The sequence below is a fragment of the Chiloscyllium plagiosum genome, unplaced genomic scaffold (assembly GCF_037043375.1).
Source record: "Chiloscyllium plagiosum isolate Xiang-an unplaced genomic scaffold, Cpla_swu_hap1 HiC_scaffold_2, whole genome shotgun sequence".
Classification (NCBI taxonomy): domain Eukaryota; kingdom Metazoa; phylum Chordata; class Chondrichthyes; order Orectolobiformes; family Hemiscylliidae; genus Chiloscyllium; species Chiloscyllium plagiosum.
In genome coordinates, this window is record NW_028270140.1 from 8,830,623 (window position 1) to 8,857,338 (window position 26,716).

At 39.4% G+C, this 26,716-nt stretch overlaps 1 protein-coding gene across 5 annotated transcripts in view; it reads left to right on the top strand.

Annotated features, from left to right (window-relative positions):
• LOC122564158 (ELAV-like protein 2) overlaps positions 1–26,716 on the top strand; it is an 84,047-nt gene that overhangs the window by 21,658 nt on the left and 35,673 nt on the right. Inside the window, exons 2-5 of one of the 5 annotated variants that reach the window (XM_087994527.1) lie at positions 929–1,019; positions 4,508–4,760; positions 20,605–20,664; positions 22,704–22,807. In XM_087994527.1, coding sequence (XP_087850653.1) covers positions 948–1,019; positions 4,508–4,760; positions 20,605–20,664; positions 22,704–22,807 — 489 coding nt within the window. In that variant the 5' untranslated portion in view covers positions 929–947. Of the gene's footprint in view, positions 1–928; positions 1,020–4,504; positions 4,761–20,604; positions 20,665–22,703; positions 22,808–26,716 lie in introns of all 5 variants that reach the window. The other 4 variants (XM_043718813.2, XM_087994540.1, XM_087994531.1 and 1 more) reach the window with 4 other exon arrangements.

A 26,716-nucleotide genomic window follows, 5' to 3' on the forward strand; every position in this document is an offset into this window, starting at 1 on the left:
ATTAATCACGTAATTTTAATGAAGTTCATGAGCTATGAACTATTGCTTGACAGCACAATGTATTTTGAAATTCTGAACCATTCCAAATGTTTAGTATGTTACACTGAATAACTGAGCTTTAGTTGTGAACTTATGAAGTTAAGGTGTAACCTGGATTTTAAACAAATGGTCTCCAGTTGAAATTTTTTGAAAGGCTACCAAGTGTGGAGTGGTTAGTGTTATGAAAATGTAACGAGAACGGTTCGCACAACAAATTAGCTCGATTTTAATTAATTTGGTCATCGATTGTTTCCAAATATGACAGTGTCTAGTTGGTATGTGAGAAGAGGGGAGCTCCTGCTTTCTAGCTGTATTCTAGAGATTCACTGGGTTCCAGTTTTTGAACCCTGTGCATCTGAAATACTTTCTAGTTTTAATTTAAAAAAATCAGATGGTCTTTTGCATGATAAAATGCTGAAAGCCTCTCATTTAGGAAAAAGTCTACTTGAGTCCAACCTGAATTAAAACTTTGCAGCATGTGTAAATATCTTTGCATTTAGACACTTCTGATTTAGACATGGCTGAAATCTGCTTCTGCATCCCCCAAGCTGGCTTGTCTGAGTGGAAGTAGAATATTGGGCTTACTATTTTATATGTAGTTCTCAATATATTGATTTCAAAAATTGCAGAATCTGACTGCAATTTTGTCAATCTTCCACATCTGACAATATCCCTTCACTTCCAATAGCCAATTCATTACACTAATTTTTATGCATGGAGAATTGTCATCCATATTTAATTATTTTCTAACAAGATTAGGTTGGAATTGCCTCATTGTTGAGATCAAACTGCATGGACATGCTCTGAATATACATAAGGCATTGTAAACTGATTTGTTGCATTATATTGTTAATCTAACATACGGTACTCTTTTGTGTCCATATTGCAGACGGCAACTCCAAACTAACATGGCAGTCAGACTGTGTGATGTGGCTACTCTGCTTAGAAGTGGTTCGTGGGCTGCAGAGCCTTGGACTGGGGTCTGTGGGACTTTTCTTTAAATTCAGTAGTGACTTAAGTTTTCTTTTTTCTTTGGAGGCCATACCAAAAACCTATAAAATGCATATTATTATAGGTCCTGTACCCTTGTAAAAATGAAATTGATTCAGAAATACTTGGTTCTTTTGAAACAGCAAGTCTTTATCTACAAAAAATAACTTTAAGTGAAGCCAATGCAATTATTTTTGGTATGGTCTAATAAAGCTTGTATATAAAAGTATTTACTGAAAGTGGATTTGTTGTATTATGTCTGCTGTAGTGGTGCACGTGTTTTAACAGCTCTTACCCTCTGCAAATGGCATCTGAGTGGAAAATTTCATCCTAATACCAATTGATCCACCCCTTTGTCCCTCATATCCACTAAATCTGAATTGTAAGATTCAGTATGTGGTGGCTCAATTGCAAATTTACTTGCATGATGTATAGTGATCCCTATCAAAAAGAGAAAATGCCGGTTGGATAGAAAGTTATTGCTCTGCAAAGTGCATAGGTGAATGCAACTGTTCACTAGAATTCTGACCTAACTCTGTATTTCCGCATGAAAATGTAAATCAATTATAGACCCGTCATTACAGATATCTTAAAATACTTGGACAAAACTTTGCAAAAAATGCTGAGCTTGTTTCTTTCTTGCAAGTGCTCTACACTTTTTTGACAATTCATTCTTTTCTCTTGTAATTCTGAGATAGCAAAAATTTCCAACTATAAGGACTGTCCCCAAAATAGCTAATGGTGTTGCGCTGATTTTTAAAAATTTTTCTATTGTTTGAATGCCAAGCCTCAAACTTATTTTTAAACAGATCTTTTGTGCAGTATAGGGATACTCATTGAACAGAATTTTCATTGTTTAAATACTAACTTGGCTGGTGTACTGTGAACTTTGCATTTGTGCTTGAACAGAATACTTGTGTGAAACTACCAAAATGTAAAATACTTGAAGTTCTTATTAGATTATTCTGCCCCCTCTCTTAATCTTGGTTCCAAAGTTATTGTATTCGACTGCTAGGCTGAGCCAGTTTTGGAATATCAACTTCTTTCTGAGCTCAGCGTTGTCCCTGTCACATCCCTACTCCTGTTTTCTGTAAGGGTCCTTATCAGAACATGTGGCAGGTGCTCAATTTTGTTTAATTGCATATTTCCTGCTTGTTTCAAGACTGCCCTATTTAGTGTTCTGTATTGCTGCATTTTGTGGAACATGCAGTGCTGTGATACAGCTAGCATAAGTTCAAAGGATAAATAGAATGGTGAAGATTAGATGGTGTACGCATCTAGCATCTGAAATGCACAATTTGATTTCTAAATGTTAGCTTGGAGTGCTGCTTAAAGAAGCTTTCCACAGCGGATGACAGCCCAAAGAGGCAAGTTGGGCAAATTTAAGTATTTGAAGTCAAGAAGCTACATTTACCAGAAAAGGCAAATCATTTCCAATTTTTGCAATTGAGCGATTGCAGTGGTTTGTGTGCAGAGCCTGCTTGTCTGCAAGTACAGACAATTGATAGCTGTTTCCCTGTGTCTGAAACATTAACGTGTCTGCATCCATCTGGTAGCAAAATATATGAATTGGACAGGAAGAAATGAAGGTCAATGATCGAGAGCTTCTTGTGAGCTTGTATATTGAACTGAGTTGAACCAACCTGTCCCTACCCCTCTGTTTCATTCCCCCCATCCTCATCAATGTATATCTTCAATGGAGACATTCTATAACTCCCTGATCTGTACCAAGCGTGACTGAGAGTTTGCTTTCAAGTTGTAATTTGTCTCGTGTGCTTTAAGGATAAAGTCTCTATTCAACTTAGAAAAAGGCCTTTTTGGAGTGGGGTAAGGCTAAGTGCAGAAGGAAAGGGGCAAGAGATACTACCAGACTAAAGGTGAACTGGCAAATCTGTTTTCTGCTCAGCAGAGTTAGTTTACTGGATATGGTGGATGAAGATATCCAGTAAAAGGTACCAAGCATAATGAATTTAATTTTGTGCTTTGAGATGTTTCTAAATTTATCACCAGCTAATGGTTTTTGTCCTAATCAATGGAAATTACTTTAAGGAAATTGAAATGATCTCTGGTTTACCTTGGAACGCTGGTGCAGCTTACTAGAAGTAAATGGTTTTTCCTAGTTTAGCTTGATGTGTGCAGTATGCTGAATTAACATTGACTTCAAAATAGACAGTTGGCATACAACATGTAAATGCTATTGTGATCATTATGCACATCCCAGTTGGTTTTCAGCAAAATCAGTCATTAAATATTTTTATTAATGGCAGTTTGTCATCAAAATACTGTTCATGGTCTGCAACAAAGCCAGCAGCAGTGCTCCACCACCAGATGGCATTGGTCTGGAAGCTGTGGATGTAAATGTCTAATGGTTTGTGATCATGCAGTATAGTTGAAACATGAATCGCAAACTAATTTTAAATAAGTGAAGAGTTGGAAGCTTGACCTGTGAAGCTGTTTTAACAGTGAGATAATAGCTACAGGACACAAGTTTCTTGCTATTTGATAAGTTAAGCTTGGTAGCCCCTAAATAGTAAACTCAAGTTACAGAATTGTAAAGTTATTACATTTTATAAATATGTAACTTTGACATTTTGCTTGTTGCATTCTTGTATTGTGCTTATTGCTTTCAACATGCCAAAAGTTCAAGTTATGTTCCACACTGACTTACAGGTTAATAGGGTCATAAATGCTTAAAGACTTGATTACAAGAAGTCTACTGTAACCTGACCCATAACTATGCTAAAGTTATTCATCAGGGAGCAATGTTTCAAAAATGAATGGTCTTTCAGTCCCAAAAACGTTTTCATTTTGTACAGTGAGATGGCGTATCTTCCTTGAGATAAAGCTGAATAATGCATTTTTGGTATCCGCTCACCAGCGTTGCTTTTTTCAAACTGAGCATCCCAATTTCTTTGCTCCATGTGAGTTTATTTTTCACTAGTGAGAATTCTGCTTTTTGTAGAACGGCAGATTGATTCACTTTTTTTTCACCTGTTCTTTTAAACTTGCCCTTATCTGCTCCATTGTCTGGCCTGCTAGATTGAATATCCAGGATGGAGATGACAAAGGTAGTGCAAATTTATGGCTCAGTATAGATGACTTGGGCAATACAACTTATATCATCAAATCATAATTACTTTTATTCCTACACGATTACCTCCAATGTGGATTGAATTTTAAATTGAACTTTTGGGAACCTATTTGTTGTAAAAGTGAACAAGGGAATGGATTTGACATTCGATATATGTTGAATTACAACCAATTTTCCCCAAAGTGTAGATGAAACTGTCACTTTATCTTTCTCCAGCTTTTCAAAGCTCTATTAGCCTGCAAGTTTCGGGCTTAAATTGTAACTTTCCTAAAATTTTTAAATGTCATGTTGCCATTTCTAAGAAAGCCACAAGACTAATTAGGCTATGTTCAATGACTTGTAAAAGAATTCAAAGGAGTAACAGTTTATTTCTTTCTTTTATAGCAGGTAATTGCTGCCATGGAAACACAACTGTCAAATGGTCCAACTTGTAATAATACAACAAATGGTCCTTCAAACACCAACACTGGCACAAACAACTGCTCATCACCTGTTGACAGTAACACCATGCCAGAGGACAGCAAAACCAACTTGATAGTCAACTACTTGCCTCAAAACATGACACAAGAAGAGCTGAAAAGCCTGTTTGGCAGCATTGGTGAAATAGAATCCTGCAAACTTGTACGGGACAAAATAACAGGTATCTCACACTTGAGAGTTTTTGTTCTGTTTGCTTCAGTGTTGTAGCTGCTTGTTAATAACCATATACTTGTAGGATATTTGGGCTTTTCTTTCAGAGGCAATGTCTCTTATTTGGGTGCATACTACCCTGAGGCTTTTGATGCTACTTGCCAGTTATTTTATCAGAATCATAGTACAGAGAGAGGTCATTTGGCCCATAGTGGTGGTTCTTCCATTTTAAAAAAATTACTTCTGTGTTGCTTTTAATTTGTAACAAGTAATGACTACAGCTGTTTACAATAGGATAGTTATACTATTGCCTGTAGAGCTACTATTGTAGAGCTATTGCATGCTGATGTCAAAAATCACAGGTTGAGTCCTACAGTGATGGAAACTATCTGTTTAAAAGAGCTATCCAATTAATTCTCTATCATTTCTCAAAACCCTGAAATTAACTAAAATATTTAATTAGCCTTTGGCAAATTTCTATTTCATTTTTCTAACGTACAGTCTGGTTAACACCATGCAGTGTGTTTATCTCAAGTTGCATTTGGTTTTCTTGTCACTTGGTTATTATCTTTTTGACTACCAGCCTGTATGCCAATGGGAAAGTTTTTCCACTATTCACTGTCTAAACCCTTAGTTTGTCTCCTATTAAATCTTCCCATTGCTTTCTCTTTTCTGAGAACATAACATAGAACATACAGCACAGGAACAGGCCATTTGATTAGGTAGATCTGGGTGCTTTACGTCCTAAGTGTGCTGCTTCTAACATTAATCACCCCCTTGCAGCCTGCAGGTATACTCCTCCCTTTTTCTTATTTTGTTTCCTTTAAAACGTAACCTGTTCTGATCATGTGTTCCTGTGACAGGAAGTACAGTATTCTAATGCATATTTCCATTTGCTTTACTGGTGATTGTTATATTCATTGGTCCTAGTTATAGAAATGCGTTCTATATCAACGCTATCAAAATCTTTTTAATTTTAAAGTTCTAACAAGTAGCCCTTCAACATTCTTTTTGTTTGGAGCCTGTAATGGAGTCATTTCAAAAGATTTAAATTCTCGTGATTTTACATGATGCAAAGTAAATGTCAACTAAATCGATAATTGTTTCTAGGAATGGAAGTAATTCAATTCTGATACTTGTTCGCAATTACAGGCAAAACAAGCTGCGGATATTGACCTTGGGGCCATCTGGATTTGTAGATTTATGCAGTGCATCTTGAGCAAAGTACCTGAGTTTGTCAGCAGAGCATAGTTCCGTTCTTGCCATTTAATATGATCAGGGCTAATCTTTGTCATCAACTCGGTCACTTTCACAAAACCATGTTGACATTTGTGTATTAATATTTCATTTTTTAATTTCAGCACTTGCTCAACTGCTGGAAACCTACTTTCCTTTTCTCTCCTTTTTCTTTAATATCGCTACATTTGCGAGCTTGCGCACAACTGGAATTGTTCTGGAAAACCAGTGCACCTATCTCAAAAATATTAGAATTTAGGATATGGATTTTAGGCTGTTCAGTTTCTCTCGTACTTCTCTATTGATTACACTAATTTTCTCATTCAAAGCTGTCAGGATACTGTCTAGTAATTCACTTCTATTGTGAATAAAGTTGTTATGCCTCTTCCCCTGCTTCAGAAGGACCAATATTTACTTTGTTGTTGGAGCAGGCTGTTGGGCTACAGTTATGGCACAGCAATTTGAGCTGACTGCCTCAGTTTGGCTTCCCCAGCAAGTGAGAATATTGGGATGAGGTTCCAGGGTCAAGAGCTCCTTTAGCTAAAGTCTCTCATCCTTGGTACTATTCAAGTAAAACTCTTTTGCATCCTTTCCAAAGCATGAGCCTATTTTTGGATATTAGCAGAATCCTAATCATTGAAGTTTTTCAGACAAATTTGAGCATAACTTCCTGGTTTTATAGTCCACCTTTGTCTTGTCAACTTAATGAACTTGTCTCATGTCACTTTGTAAGTTTTTTTGTGTGCGCCATCTAGATCCTATTACTGTTCCTCATTTGTCTTGGAGGTCATAGAAGATGTAAATGTGGAAAAATCTCCAGGACCTGATCTAGTGTATCCCAGGATTTTGAGGGGAGTTGGGCAGGAAATTGTGGGGCCCCTGAACAAAGTATTTGATTCACCTATTAATACGCGTGAGGTGCTGAATGATTAGAGACTGCCTAATGTGCCTTTGTTGAAGGGATTTAAGAAGCAGCCTGGGACCTATAGACTTCTGAGTCTGACTTTGGTCCTGAAAAATATGCATTTGGAGAGGCGAGGAATAATTGGGGATAGTCAGCATGGTTTTCTGTGAGGGAAATATCTGAAACTTGTTGGAGATTTTTGATGAAGTAATGAAGATTGAGGGCAGAGTGGTAGACAGTTTACTTGGACTTCAGTAAAGCCTTTGGCAAGGTTCCACATGGTAGACTAATTAGTAAAGTTAGATCACAATGAATTGGGGGTGAGCTTGCCAATTGGATGCAAAATTGGTTTAACAGGAGACTGTGGAGGGTTGTTTTTCTGACTGGAAACCTGTGACCAGTGGTTTTCCACAGGGATCAGTGCTGGTCCACTCCTGTTTCTAATTTACAAGTGAATTAGATGAGAATATAGTGCATGGTTAGTAAATTTGTGGGTGATACCAAAATTGGTGTAGTGGGCAGTAAAGGGGATTGAGTACAAATAGCTTAATCAATTGGATCAATGTGCTGAAGAGTCGTAAATGGAGTTTAATTTGGAAGAATGAGAGATATTACATTTTGGTGATGTAGGGCAAGACTTGTAGAATTAAAAGTAGGGCCTAGGGTGTTGTAGAACAGGGACCTAGGGGTTCAGGTATATAATTAAGGCATTTAGCATGCTTGCCTTCATTGCTCAACCTTCTTTGAGTAGAGGAGCTGGGATGTCATGTTAAGGTTGTACAGGATGTTGATGAAGCCTCTCCTGGAGTACTGTGTTCCAGTTCTGGTTGCCCTATTATTAAGCTGGAGAGTGTTCAGAAGAGATTTAGCAGGATATTGCTTGGAATGGAGGGTTTGAGTTATGAGGCTGGATCGGCTGGGACTTTTTTTTTCTCTGGAGAGGAGGATGAAAGGTGACCCTATAGAAGTTTATAAAATGAGGATAGAAAGTGATTTTTTTTTCTCCCCAGGATGAGAAATTTTAAGACTTGGGGCATATTTTTAAGATGAGAAGAGAAAAGTTTAGACGAGGCAATTTTTTTTTACATATATGGAATGAAGTTTGAGAAAGTAGTGGATGTGCCTACAATAAATCGTGTAGAAGACATTTGGATAAGTACATGAATGGGAAATGTTTTGAAGGGATATGGGCCAAGTGCAGGCAGGTGGGGCTAGTCTAGTTTGTAATTATGGTTTGCATGGGCTGGTTGGACAGAACGGTCTGTTTCCATGCTGTATGACTTGATGCTGTTAAATTTACACTTGCTGGATTGTGATTTAATTTCTGTTTCTGAAGTCTTAGCATTCTTGATTTTTTTTAAGCTACATTTCCAAGTATTGTCATTTGTGCACTTTTTTTAATGAGGCACAGTTTTAATGTTTGACTTTTTTTATAGATTTAACAAGTAATGGGGGCAGGATTAATGGTTTGTACCGTTAGTATACTTGCATAGCTCAATCTTAATACTTTGCAGACCATTTTAAGTGAATTGTCGATATCATTCCTATTTAAATTTTAGCTATTTAAGCTTGTGCTGCCTTGACATAAACCTTTCCACACCTGCCAGGTCTGCAATGCAGACCTTTGTTTCTGTAGAGCCTAAAACCAGGATGCCCCATGGTGCAGTTTCCTGTTTTCATTATTTTGTCCTGCTTGTTCTGGTTGTGCACTTTTTTTCATGGGGGGAGGGGGAGAGGGGAGGGAGGGAAGAGAGGAGGCTTGGAAATTGTCACTTTTCATTTTATAACATTAAATATTAATTGCTACTATGCATGATTCAACTTGTACATTGCTTTTCTCATTTCATTCTTTTCCCTTTTTGACACCATCTCTTCTGACACTGCATAGCTGATATTTATTGATTTTTCCTGTCTTTGCACCATTTGTGATCAACTGAGCCCAAGACCTTTGTTACTATTTCTCAGCCTGACTGCTGCTCAGGTGGTACTAGCAGTGTTGGAGTTACACAGCATGGAAACAAACTTTTGGTCCAACCAGTCTATGCTGACCATAATCCCAAACTAATCTTGTCCCACCTGCCTGGTTCTGGCCCCTATCCCTCCAAACCTTTCCTATTCATGTATCCATCCAAGTCTTTTTAAATGTCACTATGCCTGCATCCATCACTTCCTTAGGAAGTTCATTCCAAACGAGAACTCTTTGGGGGGGAGAAAACACAGCCCCTCATGTCTTTTGCTAAATCTCTCTCCTTTTTTTCTTAAAGAAAGCTCCCCCATCCTCAGGAAAAGAAGTCTACCACTTAACCATGTCTGTACCCCTCTGATTTTAAATGTGTAGGATCACATACCAACCGCCTATGCTCCAGTGAAAAAGGTTCTAACCTTCCATACTTGGAAAATCCTTTTTGGTAGAAAATCCTTTTTTGGACAATCTTGTTTTCTTATGGACCCTCTCCAGCTTAATCCCCTAACAGAAGTGGACTCCATGTCCTGTACAACCTCAACATGACTTCCTATTTTTACTCAAGATCTGCACAATGAAGGCAAGCATGCTAAATGCCTTTTTAACCACCCTGTCTGTGGCACAAACCTCAAAGAATTATGGACCTGAACCCCTAGGTTTCCCTGTTTTTACAAGACTAGCCAAGGACCTACCATTAATTGTAAATCCTATCTATTTGTTGTACCAAAATGCAAACCTTGCATTTATCCAGATTGAACTACATCTGCCATTTTTCTGCCTGTTGACCCACTTGTTCAAGATCCCTTTCTAATAAAAAAAACTTTCGCTGTTTACTATGCCACTAATTTTGGTATTGTCTGTAAACTTACTAACCATGCCTTCTCTTCTCATCCAAATCCGTTTTTACAAAATTGAGGGGCATGGATAGGATAAATAGACAAAGCCTTTTCCCTGGGGTCAGGGAGTCCAGAACAAGAGGGCATAGGTTTAGGGTGAAAGGGGAAAGATATAAAAGAGACCTAAGGGGCAACTTTTTTAGTGGTATGTGTATGGAATGAGCTTACAAAGGATGTGGTGGAGGCTGGTACAATTGCAACATTTGAGGCATTTGGATGGGTATATGAATAGGAAAGGTTTGGTGGGATATGGGCCGGGTGCTGGCAGATGGGACTAGATTGGGTTGGGATATTTGGTCGGCATGGACGGGTTGGACCGAAGGGTCTGTTTCCATGCTGTACATCTCTGTCTGAGAGGACAGAGAACCAATCCCTTGGGAATGCTGCTGGTCATACTCTTCCAGTCCGAGAAGCAGCCTTCTACCACCATTGTCTCCTGCAATTAAATCAATGTTGTATCTAATTGGCAAGAGTGCCCTGGACTCTTTTTTTTTCATTTGCTGAAAGACTTCTTAAAGCTTAATTACCAAGATTTTCCTTCACTTAAAAGGAGTTAAAATGTTTTCTTTATGAACATTGCTTTGCAGCATATATGCATCAGGTTTTTCGTGCAACTTTTATTTCTTGGTTAAAGTGGGACTTTGTTTCTGCATGCTGTGTTTTAAAGTAGGCCCATACCTAGATATTTGAAAAGATTGGTGGTAAAGTGAAACTAGAAACTGTTGATTCTGCCTCTACCTTCTATCATGACACAAAGCAACAAGTTGATTGGGCCCAGTGTCCAGTTGCCAATGTAACTGTTCATTGATATTTGAGTTATTTGAATTTGAAATGTTTCTCTCATGGAGGCCTGTAATGTGAAAGTTCTGTGTAAAGACCTCTAGAATTTGACAACCATGCAACACATTGCAAATTTGCTTTGAATAATTGTACAAGTGAGAAGAATAGACTATTCGTATTTCAGTCAAGATTGGAGTGGTGCTGGGAAAGCACAGCAGGTCAGGCAGCACCCGTGGAGCAGGAAAGTCTATGTTGGTTGAAAGCCTGTGTTGCACGGTTGTCAGTAGTTTAGCTAAAGACCTTTTTAAAGCTTAATTATGAAAAGATGGACTTTTCTTTGAAGTAATCTGCATGAAACATTTCAGAATCCCTAGTGTGGAAGCAGGCCATTTGTCCTACTGGAGTGTCCCACCTCATGCCTGTATTTCCCACGGCTAATCCACCTAGCTTGCACGTCTTTGAGCTATGGGAGGAAACCGGAGCACCTGGCGGAAACCCACATGGACATGTGGAGAATGCAAACTCCACATAGTGACTCGGGGTGGAATCGAACCTGGGTCCCTGATGCTGTAAGGTAGCTATATCAAACACTGAGCCATTTTGCTGCCCAGTATGTGACGTTGGATATTTGTGTCGATCCGAAGGAGCAGAAATAGCAATTTTCTTGATAAAGATTAAATTTTAACCGGCCCCCTATAATGAACTGCTAGGAAATCAGTCAACTTTGGATGCAGTAAAGCCCATGACAGATGTGATTTGAACATGCAACCATTTGATCTGGAATCGGATGTGCTTCTGTTGTGGCACAAGCTCTGCCATTTCTCATTCCTTTTATAATAACTGAAGCAGGCTAGAATTGATTCTTCCCCAAGCTGTACCTTGTATGGAGGTGTACAGAGTTTTGGGATTTAACTGGTTAGGTTTGCGTTACAAAAATTAGCATGACTATCAATGTTAAATGTCCACTTTGTAACTAGTAAGGCTGTATATAAATATACATAGTGCTGAGACCTCCAATACTTACAAACCTTGGCTTGGAGGAAGGGACTGAATATGTGGAAACCAAGGATGCAATATCCTTGAGAAAAGGAAGTGTTTTTTTTTTAAAACAAGGACTAGCTTTGTGTCAGGATTGTGGGCAAAAATTCTGCAGATACAAATTTTTAGATTCTAGAAAAGCCCAAAGGATTACGGAAACTGCCAATGCAACACCCTTAAATAACAAAGCAAGAAAAAGAACAGGTAATTGTGTACCTTTAACTTAATGTTCATTGTTGTGAAAGTTAGTCCATTATATATGATGTTGTGACATTCAAAAATAGTACTAGCAAGCACAGTCTGTGTGACTTCATGAAGAGGAAATAATGTCTGACAAATTTACATGATTTCTTGGAGTAGATAACGAGCAGGATTGATGAAGGGGAAGCTTTGAATATAATCTATTGTTTTTTTTTCAAAATGCTTGATAAGGTACCACACTGGCTACCTGAGGGTTCACTGGAGGTATCAGGGATATGTGCTTGAGGCAGGCACATGGAGCTAGGCCACAGATCACCCATGATATTAAATAGAGGAGCAGGTACAAGGGGTTGTTGCATGGCCTACTTTCCCTATTTTCCGAGCTGAGTGTTACTTCAGTGGAAAAGAACTACAGAAAATTTGGGAGTCCTCTTAAATATGAAAACTAGAATCCACAAAGTAAATGGAATGTTGGCCTTTATTTCAAAGAGAATAGAACATACAAAAACTGTACATGCTAGAACACAGCAAGAAAGAGGTGACGTTATTGAAATAGAAGATTTTTAAGGGACTTGGTAACATGGAAAGGTGGTTTCTCATTTTTGAGAGGGTATAAGACCAGAAGGAGCATTCTCAGAATAAAGGGGTTTCTTAGAGGCTTGTGAATCTGTAATTGTTTTATGGTGGAGACATTGAGGATATTAAAGGCTGAGAGATTTATCAGTCAGGGAATAAAGGGCTGTTGGGATAAGGATAATGTATGGAATGCGTTGCCAGCTGTGGTGGTGGAAGCGGAGTCATTGGGGACATTTAAGCGACTGCTGGACATGCACATGGAAAGCAGTGAGTTGAGGGGTGAGTAGATTCTTAATATATTTTACATTAGGATTAAATCTCGGCAGAACATCGTGGGTTATGTTCTATAATGGAGTTGAGGGTTATTCAGATAATTTCAAGATCTCGTTGAATGTCGAAAGAGACTTTATGGGCTGAATGGTCTGTCTCCTATGCCTTTAGTCATGGGGCATGAGAAAATATGGAAGTGTCTACTGGTAGAGCAGCAAAGAAGCATAATTAAAACAAAGAACATTTACAGGTTTCCTTCTGTAGTACACCACAGGGTTGTATGTGCGTGTTGTGGTATGAGTATTGAGTTCATATGTAGATATAGGAGCTGATAAAGGAAGGTAAATTAGATGTTCCTTACAAGGGAGTGAAATGCAGCTTTTCTATGGTTAGGAAGGGCATTGAAACCGGATTAGTAGTCCTGTTTGAGTTCATTAGGTAAGAGGCTTAATTACATTTGAAGCAATGCAGAGAAAGTTTACTTGATTCATTCTTATGAAGGGCTCATCTTGAGGAATGGTTGCAGCATAGACAAATGTTACAATCCTACTCCTAACCTGTTTGCCTCGATAAGAAAATCTTTGTGGCGAGAAGTCAAATATTTAGGTTTGTCAATCACCCTCTAAACTGCTAGAGGGTATGATGACTCAGTAGCCTGGTAAAATGCACTGACACTAAAGATTAGGAATACATTGATATCTATCTTGCAGTGAATCACAAATTATAACCTTGCATTCTTTTAGGTAATTTGAACTTTATTTTTTTCATTGTGCATTAACATACCAAAATGTTGTAAATTTTGGTAGGGGAGAGTGTGTAATATATTTAATATTACTGTCACATCTATGATCCTAAGAAGCAAGGAGATTTAAAGACCAGGAGCATATTTTTAAGTGACTGGAGAGAGATTTATAGAAGGGGATTTTGTGGGGGGGGGGTTACCAATTTGTTTAAAGTGGCTAGTGTGTGGAATGACCTTCCACAGAAACTGATGAATGTGGATGCAATTAAAACATTTTAAAAGACATTTAAGTAAATTAATGTTTGCTGGGGTATGGACCAAGCGTAGATAGCTGGAACTAGTATGGATTAGAATTATGGTCTGAATGAACTGGTTGGACTGAAGGGTCTATTTCCATGCTGTTCAATTTTTAAGTGTTTAAGATGGTGTATCTTGAAATGTTCAGGTGCTGGTAAGTGGTACCACTGGCATCCTAAATTGGGATACTCAGTAAAATCTGGGGTGGTGCATGAATTAAAACTAAATTTAGATTTCAAGATTGGCCCAGTTTAGGCACGAGTGCTGCAGGTAAGGATTTGTCTAGATTTAATCATGGATCAAAATCCATAAGAAGCTTTTATGTACTTGGAATTGCTTCAAAATGGGAAGTGTTGTCTGTTTTAGGCTTGGACTTATTGGTGTCCTGAAATAGTTTGTCTACTTCTAGAGTATGTAGAGAGCATAGTTGGCAAATGGCAAACACTTCCAAATAGTGTGTTTCTGGGACATAGTTCTGTAGAACATAGAGCATTACAGTGCAGTACAGGTCCTTCAGCACTCAATATTGTGCACCCTATGAAACCGATCTGAAGCCCATCTAACCTACACTTTTTCCATTCTCATCCATATGCCTATCCAATGAACATTTAAATGCCCATAAAGTTTGCGAGTCCACAGCTGTTGCAGGCAGTGTTCCATGCCTCTGCTACTGAGTATAGAAACTACGTTTGACATCTGTCCTACATCTATTGCCCCTCATGCTAGCCATCACCATCTGAGGAAAAAGGCGCTCGCTGTTCACCCTATCTAACCCTCTGGTTATCTTGAATGTCTCAATTAAGTCACCCCTCAACCTTCTCTTAAACAGCCTCAAGTCCTTGAACCTTTCCTTGTAAGACCTTCCCTCCATATCAGGCAACATCCGAGTAAATCTCCTCTGAACCCTTTCCACAGTTTCCACATTTTTCCTATAACGTAGTGACCAGAACTGCATGCAATAGTCAAAGTGTGGCATGCTAAAGTTTTGTGAAGCTGCAAAATGACCTCATGGCTCCGAAACTCAATCCCTCTGATAAAAGCTAATACACCGTTTGCTGCCTTAACAACCCTATCAATCTGGGTGGCAATTTTGAGGGATCTATGTACATGAACACAGATCTCTGTTCATCTACACTACCAAGAATCTTAACTGTGCATTTATTACTCTTTCTAAAGTGAATCACCTCACACTTTTTTCCACATTAAACTTCATTTGTCACCCCTCAGCTCAGGGTTGCAGCTTATCTATGTCCCTTGTAACCTACAACATCCTTTGGCACTATCCACAACTGTACTGACCTTAGTTCGTTTGCAAATTTACTAATCCCTCCTTCTACGTCCTCATCCAGGTTATTTATAAAAATGACAAACTGCAGAAGGGCCCAAAAAGATCTTTGCGGTATACCACTAGTAACTGAACTTCAGGATGAATATTTCCCATCAATCACCACCTTCTGTTGTCTTTCAGGTAGCCAATTTCTGTTGCAAACTGCTAAATAGTGCCCTCAATCCCATACCTCCATATTTTGTGCAATAGCCTACCGTGGGGAACCTTATCAAACACCTTATTGAAATCCACATGTACCCATGAACTGCTTGTCCCTCATTCACCTGTTTGGTCGCTATTTTAAAGATCTCGGGGTTTGTGAGGCATGACCTACCCTTCACAAAACTGTGTTGGCTATCCCTAATTAATGTATTCCTTTTGATATAATTGTAAATCCTATTTGTTATCTTTTCCAACACTTTACCCACAACCAAAGTAAGGCTCACTTACCATGGTTGTCTCTACTCCCCTTAAAGGAACAATGCTTGCTGTTATCCATTCTTTTGGTGCTATTCATGTAGATTTTGTATACTACTTCAGCTGACTTTAGAAGTGCCGTTACAAGCAACCCAACTGCATAGCAAGGTCCACAAACAGTTAATGAGACTGCTGTCTGTTTTGAATTCTGTGTGCTTGCAGAACATTTCATTTAAATAGTATGCTGGAATGTGCCTTAGCATCACATCTAAAAGAGGGCACTTTTCCAATATAATATTCGCTCCTCTTAACATGCTCAAATCCTACCATTAGTCTGTGAATTGGTAACTATCGCATGGCTCTTCAGCCAAACTGGGAAGGGTTCACAAAGCAAAGACTGAGTGTCAAACCAGCTTCATCTTAGCTTAGCATTTCTTACTTCAACAAAAGTAGGTGCCAATTGAGTTCATGTACAGCGGAACCTCTCTTATCCGACCAAGATGGGCGGGCACTATTTCGTTTGGGTAATTTTGGATAACTAATTTTCCCTTAAGCATGGCTTCTTCCCTTGTTTATCAAATGCTGTGCTCTACTGGAGAATTTATTTAAATCTATAATGTACTGAGCGCAACAGGACACAGATTTTGCATGAACAAATAAAACAATGATAACACGAGAAAACGTTTTAAAAATTCAGCAGTAGTTATCATTTGGCAAGGAGTGGTGAAGGCAGCGTTAAACCAAGTGCTGAACAGCTTCTACAATCGCCACAGCATTTCAGTTTCTGGGACTTCTGTCTCCCCATGGAAAGACAGAAGCACTGCCTCTCGCATGTGTTTACCACCTTGGCTATTTTAAATTAATGGCCAGTAAAATGACAGGAGTACCTGTACAGTAATGTAAAACATGCCCTTCTGCAAAGGTCTGTTACAACCATGACACACGACACATCCAGTCTCTGATGCTTGAGCTGCTTGTGTTTCTTTGTTTTTGCCAGTGTTTTCACATGTTCTTCAGTTCAGGTAAATAAAATGCACTTACCTCTTTGTAACTGTTTTCTGGGACCTCAATCACCATCCGATAATTTGGATAATCAAGGTTCTTCTGTAATTACAAAAACCTTGTTAATGAGTGATTCATGTCAGTATTATAATTCGGCCTTCATCTGAAGGGGCAGTCTGTGGTTAGCACTGTTGCCTCACAGCACCAGGGACCAAGGTTTGATTCCAGCCTCAGGCAGTTGTCTCTGTGGAATTCGTGTGTTCTCCCTGTGCAGATTAGGTGAATTGGCCAAGCTAAATTGCCCATAGTGTTAGGTGCATTAGTCAGGGAAATGGGTCTGGGTGGGTTACTCTTCAGAGGATCGGTGTGGACTTGATGGGCCGAAGGGCCTGTTTCCATGCTGTAGGGAATCTAATTTGAATGGTTTTGCAATTTGAGGAGAACTGCTTACAGTCCTTGCATTTTTCTTTGGATAGAACACTTGTCCCAAAAATATCATATCGCACATCTAATAACTCCAGGCAGTGGATGAAGGCTTACCCTGTACATAAAGAGCATTGACATTCCCTTGTTTTGCTCGCTGAGTAGTAGCTGTTGAGATTTATTTTTGTTTCCAATCCTCTTTTCTGTAGTTTCATTAAGATTGGTTTGAGCAGTTTTTATTTAACTGTTGCTATATCCAACACAATTTACTTGAGTATTGTGTTTGTGACTTGGAGAATTTTTTTTCTCCAATTATGGGGGGAAAGCGGACTCTTGTTCAGTTAACTGACTGCCTTTTGCTTATGGATGGTTTGCATTTGTATTATCTTGACATAATTTGGAGGTGAAGGTGTTGGACTGGAGTGGAAAAAATTAAAAAAAATCTCACATCAGCTTTAGTCCAGCAGGTGTATTTGGAAATCCTGTTTTCAGAGCCACAACCACCCGATGAAGGAGCAACACTCTGAAAGCTAGGGCATCCAAATAAACTTGTTGGACTAAACCTGGTATTGTGATTTTTAACTTTATCTTGGCATACTTTTGGGTGTCCTCAAAATGTGTGAATACTTAATTTAATGTATTGACTGACTCCACAACCTGTGCCTTGAGGGGAAAATAATTGAAAATTTTAAGTTTCAAGTAGTGTTGATGCTTTAAAATTTTTTTCCAGTGTTGAATCTAATTTCGGTTTGGGTGGATTTCAATATGCAAATGTAAAACCTTTAGAGAAATTTAAAACTTTCAGCCAGAAAGGTTACTACTTCAAGGCTGGCAGTTTTGCTATAATACTGGTAGAGTTATTTTTTTTTCAAACTTTATATTGAATGCATGAGTAAAATTGTACCTCTATTTTGAACATAAAAATGTTCAATGTGAGCAGATGTGCTCCTTCAAAAAAAAGACACTTCTACAGTGTGTAGCCATATTTTTACTCATATTTTTGAGGTCTGACTTTACTAGATCCCAAACCAGTTGGACATATCAGCTGTTGACATCAAGAAGCTTAGCTTCAGCTTATCTGATGGTTGGGATAGTTTGTCTCTCTGGGGCCATGTTTTGAGGCTTGTGGGGATTTTTTTTTTGTAGACTTACCACCTTGTGCAATTAAGGTGCCTACCAAAAAACTACTTTCTTCAATGTGAATTGGCTTTAATGTGATAGAATTTAAGTCTGTTATTTATAGAACCCAAACTTGCCTGTATTGGCTATAAAGTTATTCTGGCCCCATGAGTTTAATTGGCACAGCTGTTGTGATTTTAGTGAGATCACATGAGAAGGGAGCTATTGCATTATATCAGAAACACCTGCATGCTCGAAAGTTATTTAAAATACAAGACTTGAAATATTTCTTGATGCAGTAAGTTAACCATCTTTAAGGTTCTTGACTTGTCGCAACACAACTTAATTTCAGATTTTTCCAAATCTCCACCCTAATGGCACTTTGCTACCATTTTGATTTTACCTTTTAGTTACGTTTCAGCCGTGTTTCTTCCAGATAAGCTCAGGTCCCTCTCTATTGGCTGAAATAAACATTTTCCGGTTACACTATTTGCTTGTGCTTTGCTGAAAGTGCCCATTTTATTTTCAGTATGCTTTGTGCTATTTGCTTATGTATTTGAAATGGAGTTTTTTCATGGGATTCAGAGGTAAATCGATCCAAACAAATCCTATAGTATACAGAGGCAAACTTGAGAATTTGACTTTCCAGTTAAGGGCTAAAACCACTTTTGCTACTGTAGCAAATGATAAAAAGCACTGTGTACTTAAAAGTGCAAGCTACCTACAGAAAGTAATTCCTTTAGTTGTCATGCACCATGCTACCCACTGCATTAGTCCTAAAAGCACGCCCTCCCCAACCCAGCAGCTTCCATAATCCTGTTCCATTGAGTGGTAACTCTGACCCTCATAATTCATTTATGTTGAGTCCTCCACTAGCAGTGATGTCTGTTCTGATTGTACTTAATATGGCCATCGCCCAGAATAAATCCCCTGTAATCTGTAGAAACTTACATGACACACCTCCTTTGCAACTGTCATCTTTTAACATCTGGCTTTGGTAGCTTCCAAAACTTAATGGCCTTTCTTCTGCTAACTGCTTTTTCTTCATCTCAAAATGACATTCCTTTCCTTCATGGTGATGTGTAACACGTGCATCTTATACTTAAATTGGAATTCTAATTGGCCATCCTTGATGCTGAGTCTTCCATTTCTCACCCCTCCCCTGGAGTGCAATCGGTCCACTTTTCTGCAGGTTCAGCTTGTTAACCTGTAAAATGAGTTTGATGCTTCAGTTCTGTGTAAATGCCACCACCTAACTAAAACAATCCAAGTCTTTGTCTAATAATCACAGCATCCCAGGCTTAGTCAAACTGCAGAACAGATCACCTGACCTAACTTGAGCAGAATTTAAAGTAAATCTCAGCATGCTAAAGTTGTTTACGATCAGTGTTCTGATTTGATGTACCTTCCTAATTGCCGGTATTCTGACCATTTTGCTTGGAACTAGAAACAGTTTGCTTGGATTAATAGAATATTAAATCTGATTTTATGATCAATTTCTGTTACTAGTGCTTGTTAAATTTTGCTGTACCATAAAATTACCTAGAAATTTCAGTATTAAGTCTTCCCTTTGTGTCATAAGTGTTATTTTTCATAACTCAATGTGCCTGTTCTTTCTGTTCTTCCATCTGTCACTGTCCCTTGTTTTGCATTTTAGGCAGCATTCAAGTACCATAGTGTTTCTAGCATTTGCTGTTGAGGTTCAGAGCTGTAGTTTTTTTTTATGGGACTCCTTGTCAAGAACATCCTGAACCATTCTCAAACTTGTTGGCAAGTTTGACACAGTAACTGTCCAGTTTCATGTGTACACAATGGAATTTTTCAGTAGCTTGGAATCACTCACTTTTTTTGTGTGGTGGTGTCCTTTGTATTTAGCTGCTATTTTCAGTTGTCAGGTGCCCCCTGTGGTATATAACTGATGTCCTACAGCCCTCTGATATGTTTGTTTCCACCTCAGTATTGCTGTGCTGTGCTCTTGCTTTCCCTGCCCATGTGTTGCTGATCTCCATTGCACTCTCATTTCTTTTCTCTCTCACCTTTTAAACCTCTCCCCTCTAGTTTTGGACTCAACTACCCCAGGGAAAAGATAGGCTATCTGCTGTATGCATGCCCCTCATGATTTTATAAACATCTAAGGTCACCCCTCAGCCTCTAACTCTCCAGGAAAAAATATTTCCAGCCTATTTACTCCTGCGTAGCTCAAACTCTCCAAACCTAGCAACATAAGTCATTTCTGAACCCTTTCAAGTTCCACAACCCCTTCCTACAGTTGGGACACCAGAATTCACCAGATCTAATTGATTCAAATAACTTCCCTGCGCTAGGAAATATTGCCTTTCTTTCCCTTTTGTATCAAAATACTGGAGCTTCCTTCCTAACAGGCACCAATGTTAAATGCAGGAGTGGGATGGGCTTGCTGTATTTGTACAGGGCATTGGTAAGATCACACCTGGCATAGTGTGTGCAGTTTTGGCCTCATCAGAGGAAGGATAGAGCAATGGAGGCGGTGCAACAAAGATTTACCAGATTAGTTCTGGCATCACAGTAGTCAATGTATGAAGAGACTGAATTGATGAGTTTGAGAGTGCAGATTTTATTGATTGTGCTGTTTGTGGGGCAGGGAGAGGGTGGTATGAAATCTCCTTGGATTTTGTTTCTAACAGGACTGCAAGGGCAAAATGGAGGAACGAAGATCTTGATGACAAAAGAATTCTGGATCGGATGTAGGTGGTCTAATTTAATAACTTTGTAGACATGTGAAAATCAGAGTTGTGGATAGTGAGGAAGCTTGTCAATATATAGGATATGGATCAGTTGAAAAGTTAGTCAGATGGCAGAATGTGTTTGATCTGAGCAAGTGAGAGGTGATACAATTTAAAAAGTCAAATGCAAAACCAAATATGGCCGTATTTTTAGAGCATTGTACGGAGGGATCTTAAGGTGCAAGTCGATTACTCAGTGGCACCACAAGTGGATAAGGTATTAAAAAAATCTTGTTTCCATCAGTCCGGGCATTCGGTATAAAAGTTGGCAAGTCATGCTGCAACCATAAGTTTTACCATAAGTTTTTACATAATTAGGTCACATTTTGTGTATTGTGTGCAGTTCTGGTTGAGTTAGATCCTGTTGAAATGGTGGAGCAGGCTCACAGGGCTGAATGGCCTACTCCTATTCTATTTCTGGGTGGCATGGTGGCTCAGTGGTTTGAACTGCTGCCTCAGCACCACCTTGGAGTTGAGCTGGCTGAACTAATGCCACCTGCATCTCAGGAATTTAAAATACAGGAACTTTGTGCAGTAAAAATTTTACTATTTTTGCATTCTGCATGCCAAATGAAGCTCAGACCATCCCATTTCAATACTGATTTGGAAACCAAGATTTAGAGTTTAAAATCCTGGATCACTTTACTTCTGCCACATGGCTATCTGCATCGAGCTAGAGTTCTATTTTCTAAGCATGTATGACTGTGGCACTTCGTGCAATTCAGGAATAAATTTAATTTGTTTTGTTACCACTAAGGTTAGGGTTTAATTGCAGGAGTGATATTAGTTTGCATTGATTTAAGAACTTATTGAAGTCTTTGCTGTGTAACTTGAACTTGTGTTCAGTAATCTGTAATGTTAAAACTGCATAATTCTTCAATGCTTTCAAAGCTTAGATGTAATATTTTGGTATGATGTAAGATGAATGTTCACTCCTGAACTGGGAGACCCAGTTCAAGTTTCATCACTGAACAAAATGAGTAGAATAATAAGTCAAAATTGTGGTGGTAAAGGGCTAAAATGAAAGACTGCAAGCTTTGTTTAGAATTTGCCCAGGAGCTATTTTGCAAAAAAAACTATACACTATCCCTCCTTGGGATTGGAGGGAAAATGGAATGTGTGTTAGATGGACAAGTTCAATATATTAATTGTGGTTATGCAAGGCCAGTGGTCATGTCCTTTTTCTCTAGTTTCTCTGCAGGTAGTGATATTGAGTTTGATTATATTGCCCACTCTAAGCCATCAAGCCAAGGGATTAATCTGGTTCAATGAAGAGTGCAGAAGGGTATATGCCAGAAACAGGCATAGCTTAAAAATAAGTAGTCGTGTTGAAGCTGGAATAAAGAACTACTTTAATGCCAAATCACATTGGCAGTGGGTGATGCAGCAATTCCAGAACCAACAGACTGGGTCCAAGCTCTTGCTGTCTTGATGCATCCAGTCAGGAAAGGCAATGAACAATTGAACAGTTGTCTGGAGGAATGCATTCTGAATATCCCAATCAGTCCAAGTATCACCAAATTAACTGCAGTGGTTCAAAGTGGCACCTCGCCACCTTTTTTTCAAGGTCAATAATTGTTAGCCCAGCAAGCATAGTCAACATGCCATGACTCCGATCTGCCCAGATCTTTTTAAAATTGTCATCTTGCTGTAGGTGAGAAATGGCGCACACGCCAGCCTAGGGAAGGAGCAGCAGTTGTGCTTCTATAAATATCAATTTTACAGTTTAACCTGTTCAATTTTTATTGCAGTTCATCTTGAAATCTACTTAACCATATTTATTTCCATAATTTGAGGAATCAAGTTGTCAAACTGTGTTCAAAGTATTTAATTACTGTACTGAATTTGTATAGTGGTGACTGTCTGCTATACTTCTATAAAATGGCATTAGTTTGAGATGATAGAAAAATGTGCAGTGATTTGACAGTCCACTTTCTATCATGTTAATAATGTGTACAAGTGAGGCTATGAAACTAAAATATTTGTTTACTTCTCTTCAGGTCAGAGCCTTGGTTATGGATTTGTAAACTATGTGGATCCCAAGGATGCTGAAAAAGCCATCAACACATTAAATGGTCTCCGACTTCAAACCAAAACAATAAAGGTACAGATTTGGCTTCCATGTTTTGTACTAGACTCTGAATTTAACTTTTGTTTTCATTTTTACTACATTAGGGTAGATTTGAGGTTGTCATAGTGCCTCTTTGGTATATCTGTTATAAAGTTGTGGCTGAAGCCCATTGCTAATGACTGTAAAGCATATTCAGTTCAGAAGCTAGGAACCAAGTGGAGCAGCCTCAAATGTTTCAGCTGAAGGGCTGACTACTGTTCTGCATCTGACGAGTGCAGATCTGCTACAATGAGACACAGATTGGATCCTGTTTTTGACCATTTAAAATGTAGTTCAGTCTTAAGAACTGCAAGTTATCTGAAAGGGATTTACTTTTATAGCTTTGTCTAATTAAGTTATTTGGATATCATAGCTGTTTGACTTCCAGGATATCCTAGTTGAATGTCTGTCTGGCTTGCAATGTAAAGGGATGCCAACAGTGTGTTCAGTTCCTGCATTGGTTGAGGTTCTGAAGTTACCACTCCCCCTCAACTCCTCTCCTCACCTAAGTATGGTGTACCTCCAGTTAAGACGCCATTAGCTCAGGGCGCCTTCCTCTCTTTCCTGCTCTTACCCCCCCCCCCCAAAAAAAAAGACTTTCGAGAGAAGCCGGCTGTTCCAGTTGGACTGTGGTGACTTCATCACACTACACAAAACAGCTTTCCCCATGTATTTTGCACTGAAGATACTGCATCCTTTTTGTTGTTTTAAAAGGGACTTTTTTTTTTTGGTGCTTCAGTATGTATCAGGGTCGTCTACAAGGTTTACTTAACTGTTTGTCCAGGTTACATTAGTAAACCAAGAACATCCAGATTCTTGGGATGTACAACACTTCATATTTTAACCTCAATTGTTAAATTACATTTAGTGTTTATATGTTGACCCAATTTGATTTTTGATCTTGTACAGCTTTGCTTTTGTGCTGCAGTGATTCAGTTGACATTGGCCAAGAGCTTGGTGCTATATGGTTTGACAGTGAGCACTATGTAACAATGGTCTCTTGGGAACTCACTTTCATATTTTTAGAAAAAAATTAGATGCAAAATGATAGCAATGGTTGAGAATTTATTACTCTAGATGCTTGATGCTGTCTCAAAATATTCCTGCATACATAAACTGTGGAAACAACTTAGTATGAAACATGGTTAAAATGCTGAAATACATTTCTATAAATCGTTTTATTTGCTCCCATGTATTGAAGTAATTTCATGGGACTAAGCCAAGGTAGTTGAATAAGCAGACAAAGGAAAAATACATTTTTATCAACTGGGTTTTTTTAACAGGAGATAACAAGCCAACTATTAAAGATCCCAAGGCATGTTGCAAAAGAACTAAAGCAAAGTTATGATCTGAAAGTTGGCCAGAGATGGATTTTAAGTGGGAAATTTGGTAGGAAATTCAGGAGTGTGACCTCTGCAGTCGAAGGCATAGCTACTAGTGGGCGAAAGGAGGAGCTGGTCAAGTTTGGACTGGTCGATATGGAAAGTGGGAAGAGCTGTTGAGAATTAAAATGCAAATTTGATAATGGCTTGCATGCAATTGCAGGTCAGAAGTGTGGGCATTTTGTGTAGGACTTGTGTTTACTGTGTGATGCAGATAGTGTAGTTTGGTAGCAGGTAACCTTTTCGCTGAAGGGTGATTAAAGACTCTTAGAATCAAGATGAGAAAGGTTTAACTTTATTTTTTTGAGGCATGCTTTGATATGGAGCTTGAAGTAGAAAGTTTTTCTGATGAAGATATTGGGCTAGAAGTTCAGCTCTGAATGCTGAGGTTAAAAGTCAAGTTCATCCAGAGCTGTTGAGAGGTGAGAATGTAAGGCAAGAGGAATGGAGTTGGTTTTGAATGACGTTCAGCTAGGGGCTAGAAATGATTAGCTTTAAACTTTGTACTGTTTTTAGATTGAGGAAATTTCAGCTCCTCCCAAGCCAGATATCATCAGACAAGCAGTTTGGCACAAATTACAGGTCAGAAATTGCATTTACTTGATCGCTTAAGCTAAAAATCCCAATGGTTCAGCCGATCCTTTTTTGGAAAAGGCCAAAGTGGAAACAATGCACAACATATCATTCAAAAGAAGTCAGAACTGTGCAATAATTTTAATCAGAGGCTTGCATAGCATGTTGTCCACACAATGCAAAGTTAATCTTATTGGAGTTATATTCTTTTCTCAGTATCCCAATTTTGGAGGTACACTCAAAAAAAAAAAAAAAAACACCTTTTAAAAGATCAATCCTGTCCTGTTGTTTGGCACCAGATTAATTAGAAATCATTGGACAAATGTTATATTTGAATCAATCGCAAACATACTTTTTCTTCCTGTTGAAATGAATGTTCGTGGTTCAATCCAGTCAAGTTCCAGTATAAGACAGGATGGGCAAAACTTTGCATATGGGATGCTTGTTTTTTGCGTGAATGAAGGACCTGTATCTTATCAAAAGCAACCATGATTTAGCCAGTTTTCCTTCCTTTACATGCAGGTTTTTTAATGTAATCTGATTTCGGATTCCTTCTAAAAAATCACTTCAGTATGCACAAAATATTATGCTGAGGATTCATGTTCTGTCAAATATCAAGTACGCAAACAATCCTAAAGATAATCCTGTTCACCAAGACATCCACAGATGGGTCAATTTCAGAATTTCAATCTACACTGCAAACCCTGTCTTGTTGTACTTGGTACTGCAAAAGCTTTACCTTTCTGACTCTATTCCAGGCTTTTAAAGTGTTTCAGAATGATTGAAAATGTGTTGCTGGAAAAGCGCAGCAGGTCAGGCAGCATCCAGGGAACAGGAGAATCGACGTTTCGGGCATAAGCCCTTCAAGAATGAGGAAAGTTTGTCCAGCAGGCTAAGATAAAAGGTAGGGAGGAGGGACTTGGGGGAGAGGCGTCGGAAATGTGATAGGTGGAAAGAGGTCAAGGTGAGGGTGATAGGTCAGACTGGGGTGGGGGCGGAGAGGTCAAGAAGAAGATTGCAGGTTAGGAAGGCGGTGCTGAATTCGATGGATTTGACTGAGACAAGGTGGGGGGAGGGGAAATGAGGAAACTGGTGTATCGGCGCCACCTCGTGCTCCCATGAGGAGGTTGAACAGTTCATCCACTTCACCAACACCTTCCACCCCGACCTCAAATTCACCTGGACAGTCTCAGATTCCTCCCTCCCCTTCCTCGACCTTTCTATTTCTATCTCAGACGACCTAATCAACACTGACATCTACTACAAACCGACCGACTCCCACAGCTACCTGGACTACACCACCTCCCACCCTGCCCCCTGTAAAAACGCCATCCCATTCTCCCAATTCCTTCGTCTCCGCCACATCTGCTCCCAGGAGGACCAGTTCCAAAAACGTACCACCCAGATGGCTGCCTCCTTCAAGGACTGCAATTTCCCCCCCCCGACGTGGTCGACGATGCCCTCCACCGCATCTCTTCCACTTCCCACTCCTCTGCCCTTGAGCCCCGCCCCTCCAACCGCCACCAGAACAGAACCCCACTGGTCCTCACCTACCACCCCACCAATCTCCATGTACAGCGCATCATCCGCCGTCATTTCCGCCACCTCCAAACGGACCCCACCACCAAGGATATATTTCCCTCCCCTCCCCCATCAGCATTCCGTAAAGACCACTCCCTCCGTGACTCCCTTGTCAGATCCACACCCCCACCAACCCAACCTCCACTCCCGGCACCTTCCCCTGCAACCGCAGGAGGTGCAAGATTTGCGCCCACACCTCCCCCCTCACCTCCCTCCAAGGCCCCAAAGGAAACTTCCATATCCGCCACAAATTCACCTGCACCTCCACACACACACCATCTATTGCATCCTCTGCACCCGATGTGGCCTCCTCTATATTGGGGAGACAGGCCGGCTACTTGCGGAGCGTTTCAGAGAACACCTCTGG